Source organism: Pristiophorus japonicus, chromosome 18 (genome assembly GCF_044704955.1).
Source record: "Pristiophorus japonicus isolate sPriJap1 chromosome 18, sPriJap1.hap1, whole genome shotgun sequence".
NCBI classification, from domain to species: domain Eukaryota; kingdom Metazoa; phylum Chordata; class Chondrichthyes; family Pristiophoridae; genus Pristiophorus; species Pristiophorus japonicus.
The window spans coordinates 26,573,306-26,581,333 of NC_091994.1; the positions used below are offsets into that span (position 1 = coordinate 26,573,306).

The window sequence follows — 8,028 nt, forward strand, 5'->3', positions numbered from 1 at the left end:
TTTAAAAAGTACTTTGATGTGCGCTTGAAGTGCCGTAACCTACAGGGCTACAGACCAAGAGCTGGAAAGTGGGATTGGGCTGGATAGCTCTTTGTTGGCCGGCACGGACACAATGGGCTGAAATGGTCTCCTTCCGTGCTATAAATTTCTATGATTTTATTGTGCCAGACTCGTTCAAAGATGCATCTGGTAATTGTTAAAGATTTGTATACGTAAAGGGCAGGTTTATAAGTCCACCTGACTCTCTGTAAACACTACTTTAGCATTAATTGTCCCTTTTATTCTGATTGCTCAATACTGAGTTGGGAGATTTTGCTGGAGTTTCAGCTCTGGTGCAGATATGTATACATGTAAGTGGATATGTTGTCCATTGAGAGATGTATTAAAGGTCCAATTTTAATTGTACAGGTGTCCTATCAGTGATTCAGAAATCTTAAATAAAGGTAATAAAAGCTAAACCTGATTTAGCAGTATTGACAAATCAGATTGACTCAGTTTCATCAGCAATGGAGCACCGTTACATGAAAATAGAATATAGTGTTGTCTACAGGGTACAAGACAGAGGGGGTTTGAGGCAGTCAGTGAGTGGTCGAAGGCTAGAGTGCGATATGGCGAAGGACTAGCTCTAAAGATAAGTGGAATAAGTGGAAAGTAACCCAGGGAGAATTGTTTTTTAATAGAAGCGGAAGAGATATTTTAATGTTGCAGAAAAGAGACTTGTTCTTGTGTAGCCGGTTTTCAATTTGAGCTATATCTCAAAGCACTTTACATACATTGCACAACTTTGCAAAGTAAGTCACTTATGTAAGCAAATGAGGCAGTGCTTCCGTGCTCAGTGAGATTTCACACAACAATGGGATAAATTTTTGGTGGTTATTGTGGTAGAATGTCGGCCAGAACTCCATACTCTAATGAAGAGTGTCATAGGATCTTTAACATGCATCTGAACTGCTGAAATGTGCAGAAGGAACCTCTGTTTAACATCTATCTAAAGGACAGCAACCTAGACAATGCAGGAGTCTGTTAGTATTGCACTCGAATGTGAGAAGATGTGCTGCAGTCCTGAAGATGGCTGGTGTGGAATCTTAAAAAAAACACTCTCTCAAGTGAAGCAATGCAGTTAAAACACCTGATTGGGAATACTTTATTTTTGATGCCAAAGAAAGTGTTCCATTCTTGCACTGATGTCCCTCAACTTGGACATCATGCCATCCTCAAGCATAAGGGGTAGAGGCGTTCAGTCAGAGCTATACATTTCTTCATGTTAACCAACCTAAGTTTTTGGCTGTTGCTTTCCGATTTAAAGCCAGTAATTATAAGACCAACCTGTTTTCCCCCTTCCATAAGTGGTTATATACTACATTATTTTCATTTATAGAAGAAAAAATATGGTGGTGCATAGTCGCAATTTATTGTAAGCAACTCTGGGCCTAAGATCCATTATGCATTTGAAATACTAAAAGATTCTATCATTTCTTGGATGTCTGTATCTTTATAATATAGCCCAATAAGTGAGAGGAAGTATGCTACTGAAACAAGACCTATCGGCCACTTGTAATATCTATTGTGTAAAATGGAAATGTTACTTAAAATAATGTAGTAATTAAGTGTAGGTTAGTTTTTATAATCTAGTTGCAGAAACTAGGGAGCAGAACAAGGAGGTCGACAACACTTCAGCAGCATTTGATTAAAAAATATATATTAATGGGAAAATGCTCTAGATTGAATGAGATTACATCCATCTTAAACTACATTAAAAAGATGAGGATGGTTGGAGAATTCTTTTACAACAGGGGTAGCCAAATCCTCACATCCACCTTTGTCCTTGTCCTGAGCAAAATCTTTACTGTCTTCCATTGCGGTCGATCCCCTGGTATAGATTATCTGGCACACAACTGGATTAGCCATCCAGGTCAGGCTGGACCAATAAAGTGCCTTCATACCTTGCTCTTCTCTGCTAAAACCACCCACTACTCCAGGATCGTCCTGGAGAGCAGAGATAAACCTGACTTCTTTGCTCCACTATCAACCGCTTCTGTGTTGTCAGACTGCTTGCCTGATATCCTGTTTTGGATGAACTGCAATTTCCACTGATTCCATCCCTCTTCCTGGCCATTGTCTAGGACTGAACCAGACTGTTTGTAGTCTTTGCTTCCTATTTGACTTTAAGCTAAGCTTCTAACACCATATCCTCTTATCACTGTCTTTTTCCACCTCTATAACATCGCTTGTCTTCCGCCCTTGCCTCAGCACATTTTTTGCGGAAACCCTGATCCATGTCCACCTCCAGATCCAGTTATTCCAATTCTCAACTGGCCAGCCTCATTTTCACCCTCATACAAAGCTCTGTTGTTCACATCCTATGCTGCAACAAGTCCCACTTGCTCATCACCCCTGTTGTGGCTCAAATTTAAAATTCTTATCCACGTGTTTAAATCCCTCCATAATCTCTAACCTCCCCCAGTCTTACACAAACACTCAATTTCTCTGTCCTTTTGTGCATCACTCCCCCTTGATTGTTTTAATAGGTCTCTGAACTTTATATTAAAGGAGTATATATTTTTTTCCAAAAAAAAGGATTCACCAACACATCTTACAAAGAATAGTGAGACTCGATGAATGGATCGGTGACCTTTAAATGTAACACTATGCAAACAAAGATCCCTTAGTGGTGCAGTACATTGGCAAGCATGCCATCAGCCATCTGGAATTCCCTTCCTAAACTCCTCTGCTCCTTTAAGGTTCTGCTTAAAACCAACCACTTTGACCAAACTTTTTCACTGTGCTCCCATGGAGCTATAATACCCAAAATATAACCAGACAGAAAAGTTACAAAGCACTGTATGGTATGACCTGGAAAAGAGCGCAAAGGAATTTTGCACAATTGAAACCATTAAATAGAAATTCTGAGCTAATTGTGTTTGAGATGAGGATTTTGTGTCACTGAGGGCGTCTGATACTTACGCCTGGCCCAGAGGGTGATATTTGACGCGCTCTGATCTTGGACGTTGTGATATTACCCGAGTAAATTTGCTGCACTACAATGATAGGCAAAGCACTGTTGTGTTTCAGCTGCAGTGGCATAGTCGGATCCCAGCTGACCTGAGCAATGCAATGGGAGACTTGCTAAAATCACTAAATGTTGGCAGTGACCTTTAAATGCAACACCCTGCAAACAAAGAACCCTTAGTGGTACAGTAACTGCTAGTAGACATATTTCATCCGTGTATTAAATCTCACTGTTCTTCGTGAGATGTGTTGGTGTCCTCACTTTAAAAAAAAATATACCCCTTTAATATAAAGTTAACAATCTTACTAAAACAATGAGATTGTTTGTCCCTTTCCTCAGCAAAAATACACAGTATATCCTTTGTATGTGATATCAAGGTTACTAAAGATTCCACTATATTTATTCTACAAATGTAATTGAAACTTTCTGTACTATTCATTTCTGGATTAACTTTTTCTGTACCTTTTCAAGTGAGTCCTAATGTCAGTGTGGAGAATAGAACATTTTCTTCCATTCTTAACTCCAATATCAGCATCAGCCATCCCAGGCCACATGCAGTGTCAACTAGTCACACAGTAAAGCTCCCTGGACTCTGTTTCAATGCCTTTACCCCAGCTTCAGAGGAGCACCTTTTACTGTATCGGTGTGGTAAAGTGTTATCCTTTATCTCTCCTGAAAAAGACTGCCATTTTGTGATTTAGTTTGAATAATTATGTGGTAGACATGCACCCACTGAAAACTATATTACCCCATCAGGAGACAAATAATTTATGTGCATACATTTTCACTGTAAATGCCTTTGTAACTTTCCTGTTATAAGGGCCCCAAGTTTCGCCATGATTTGCACCTGATTTTTAGGAGCAACTGGTGTAGAACGGAGTATCTTAGAAATCGGAATTCTCGCCATTTAGTTTGCTCCAGTTCTAGTCAGTTAGAACAGTTTCACTTTGGAACAGAATTTGTTTTTCAAAAGGAGGCGTGTCCGGCCACTTACGCCTGTTTTCAAAGTTTCGTCAGTGAAAACTTACTCAAAACTAACTTAGAATGGAGTAAGTGAAGATTTTTGTACGCTCGAAAAAACCTTGTCTACACTTTAGAAAATCAGGCGTAGGGAATGGGGGGGGGGTGGTTTAAAGGGAAGTTTACAAACATTAAACACTTCAGTTTTACAAATAAAGAGCCATCATCAATAATAAATCAACCAATAAATCAATCAAAAAAAATTAATAATAAATTTTTTTTTTTTTAAATCAATAAATAAAACATTTTCTACTTACTGACTGCAGCACCGGGAGCCCTCCAACAGCGTGCTGGGATGCCCCCCCCTCCAGTGTGTCTCTGTCAGTGTCTCTATCTCTGTCTGTCTGTGTCTCTCATTCTCTGTCTGTCAGTGTCTGTGTTTCTGACAGCGAGGGGAGGGGGAGGAGTGGGAGAGAGGGGGGGGAGCAGAGGGATGGGGGGAGGGGGGGGAGGAGGAGGAGAAGCGGGGAAAGGAGGAAAAGGAGATGGGGTGGGGGGGAGGAAAGGAAATGGGGTGGGGGGGGAAAAGGAGATGGATTGGGGGGGGGGAAAGGAGATGGGGGGGGGAAAGGGGGAGGGAGGCTGAACGGGCCGGGCCCGAGACTTCGGGTAGGGCCCGTCCCCAGCACCAGATTTACAGGTAGGTGGCGTTGGGTCGGGGGGAGGGAGGTCAGGTCGGGTCCAGTCGGGGGGTGGGGGGGGAGCAGGAGTCGGGTCTGTGTCGGGTCCGGTCCGGAGGCAGGGGGAGGGGAAGTGGGAGTCGAGTCGGGTCCAGTCCGGGGGTGGGAAGCGGGAGTCGAGTCGGGTCGGGAGGAAGCAGGAGCTGGCCGTGGGAGGAGCCTTATTCACGCAGCCCCAGTGAGGCCATTCGGCCAGGGCTAGGGGCTGTGTGCGCTTCGGCCCCTCCCACACAGTTTTGGACGCCTGGAGCTACTGCACATGCACGCCCACTGTAACGCGCAAGTGCAGAGGTCCCGGCACTGTTTTCAGCACAGGGACCTGGCTCCGCCCCCTACAGCTCGTGCTGCGCTGCGCCGAGCTGCAAACGACCTGCAGGGAGCTGGAGAATCTGGAAGTTTTTTTTAGGCGCGAAAATCGGGCGTCCAGGTCGGGACTGCGCCGTTCTAGGCGCGGCTCGAAACTTGGGCCCGACGAAACTATTCCAGCAATGTTCAGGTTCCATTTTTCAACCAATTGGATCAAGTGTTTAACAGACACCTAAATATATGTTACATTTTTATTTGTCAACTGGTGGTTGAATATGAAGTACGATATATATTTGCAGTTCGTTTTGATACTTCAATTAGAAAAACGTTGTTTTAAACAAAGTTATTCTAAATTTAAGTGTGAACACTAAATTGCATGCTAATCAGTTTACTTGCAACTCGCTGCTTTCTCGTTCTGTCTATGGTTTCAAGCAGCTGTTTCTTCCACAATCTTGCTTTGAGTGACATTATCCTAGGATACTGCTCCTATTGGAAGAGTACCAAATATCAAAAAGCAAACGTCTCAAAATAGAAGTTTTGTATAATTGTATTTTTTTTAAGTTACAGGGCATTGTGACTTTAAATGCATTAATGTATACATGTTGTATGTAACTATCTCTTCAGTTCTAGTTACAAATAGAAATACAAACTCATGGAATCTCATGCCATATTTGTGTTTGTTTTCCTACCTTCCTACTTACCTGAAGAGACAAGAATATGCACGGTCTTTAAAGAGGCTTTAACCTACAGATGGTGAATAGGTGGAACAGTTGCATTGATCTCCAAAACATGACTCTTTGTAAATTACGCCAGCATCTGACAATTTTTTTTTGTACAATTCAGTAAGAGCAGTACTTCACTTTTTTAAAAAAAAAATTGTCTCATCGTTTTTTTTTCTTTCTTCAAAGGTTGCAAAATTAAGGCTCTTCGAGCAAAGACAAACACATACATAAAAACCCCTGTTCGAGGAGAAGAGCCTGTATTTATTGTCACCGGGAGAAAGGAAGATGTAGCCATGGCCAAAAGAGAGATTCTTTCAGCAGCAGAACATTTCTCAATGATCCGAGCATCTCGCAACAAAACAAATGGGCTGGCAGGAGCTGTGGCAGGACCTCCAAATCTGCCAGGACAGACAACAATCCAGGTGCGTGTGCCTTATCGTGTGGTGGGGCTTGTGGTAGGACCCAAAGGAGCTACCATAAAACGAATCCAGCAAACAACTCATACATACATAGTCACTCCAAGCCGTGACAAAGAACCAGTCTTTGAGGTCACGGGCATGCCAGAAAATGTGGATCGGGCCAGAGAGGAAATTGAGGCTCATATTTCAATGAGAACTGGAGTGCTTATCGACTTAACTGCAGACAATGACTTTCACTCCAATGGAACTGATGTAAGCTTAGATGGCATCAGCACTACTGGAAGCCTATGGTCCAAGGCCCCCAACCCAACCCGCAGACCTGCTGCTAGCTTTCGAAATGACAGCCTAAGCTCCTTGGGAAGTACGTCCACTGATTCCTATTACAGCAACAGATTAGCAGATACCAGTCCAACAAGTCCATTCAGTACAGGTAGTGGTGGCTTTACATTTGGGGAATCACTTACTTCTGTAAATTCAGATGAGCGTGATGTGGGCTTGGAGTATCCAGCCATTGATTGTCTAAGTGGGCCTCACAGCATGATATGGTCTCCATTTGAGCATGGCAATCCTATTCAAGCCTTTAATGGTAGCTCAACTGTCCAGAGACGCACTAACAGCATTAGTGGCTCCTCCACTCTTCGTGTGTCACCCACCATTTCTGACGGTACTGCCCTCGACCATCCGCTGGCTAGGCGTGTACAAAGTGACCCTTTAGCTAATTTAGCATGGCTACCTAATCAGACATCCCTGTCTGCCTTTTCTAACAGCCCAGGCTATTCGTCGTCTTCACTCCCAGGGAGTACCTCAGCAACATCTGGCTCTCCCACAGACTCGAGTGGTTCTGAAGGCAGGCAGAAAAACAACCGTGACTGTGTAGTTTGCCGTGAGAGCGAAGTGATTGCAGCACTTGTTCCTTGTGGTCACAATTACTTCTGCATGGAGTGTGCCAACCGCATCTGTGAGAAAGCCGAGCCCAAGTGCCCTGTCTGCCAAAAACCAGCATCACAGGCCATTCGTATATTTTCTTAGCGGCATCATGTCCTAGCAAGTACTGCAGGCAACACGAAGAACAGAATAACCGCTGTACAATATACCCTAGACAAACCTTATTTTATTTCGACTGGAAGACTATATTTCCTAGAGGAGATGTTTACAAATTAGCTTTAATTTTAACCCAGTCATCATTGGCAATTTTGGAATAAGTTAGATATTGTTGAGCAGTTGTAACCACATGTGCTGATTGTGTACTGCTTGTCAAAGTTACTATGACAGTATTCAGTTAGATTTAAATAAAGGAAAGGTCCGCCGCACTTTGCAGATATGAGTTTTTAAAATTTCTACCTAGCATTTTATTTTTTAATGCATAGAATATATCTTGTACACATAGCTGAGAAAAGCCAAGTGGTTGTATGTTTTATAACACCAGAGTTTAATTGTGACAGCACCAGTACAGATTACTAAATATTCAAGTTTTATCATTTGTTTACCTCTTACTATGTATATGTAGGGAATTTATAGGACTGAAAATGTACTTTATTTGAATAAATTTTAAAAACTAAATATATTTTATTTTAAGATAATGGACCTTTAACCTTACATGGCTAAAGTACTGATATATATTTGCTGAACTGACTTGACGGTATGAAATTGTATTAAGAGTTTTATTTTTTGACTTAAAAAAACCTTCTTAATAAAAACTTTTTACAGTATGTTTATGGTGTGTGTAAGAAAAAACATTTTGTTGTGTGACCATTTCATAGAAAGGGGTACAAAGGAAAAACTCCCATTTGAGATCTGTTTTTGCACTGTAATGATGAGTAAGCCCACATAATTTTAAATGAGAATGTAGGAACGTGAAAGGGTTCTTTAAA

General features: G+C 42.0%; 1 protein-coding gene across 1 annotated transcript in view; it reads left to right on the forward strand.

Moving 5' to 3' along the window:
- Positions 1 to 7,793, forward strand: part of LOC139229170 (RNA-binding protein MEX3B-like) — a 32,691-nt gene extending 24,898 nt beyond the window's left edge. Inside the window, exon 2 of the mRNA XM_070860828.1 lies at positions 5,925 to 7,793. Coding sequence (XP_070716929.1) covers positions 5,925 to 7,186 — 1,262 coding nt within the window. The 3' untranslated portion in view covers positions 7,187 to 7,793. The remainder of the gene's footprint in view (positions 1 to 5,924) is intronic.
- Positions 7,794 to 8,028: the final 235 nt, after the last annotated feature.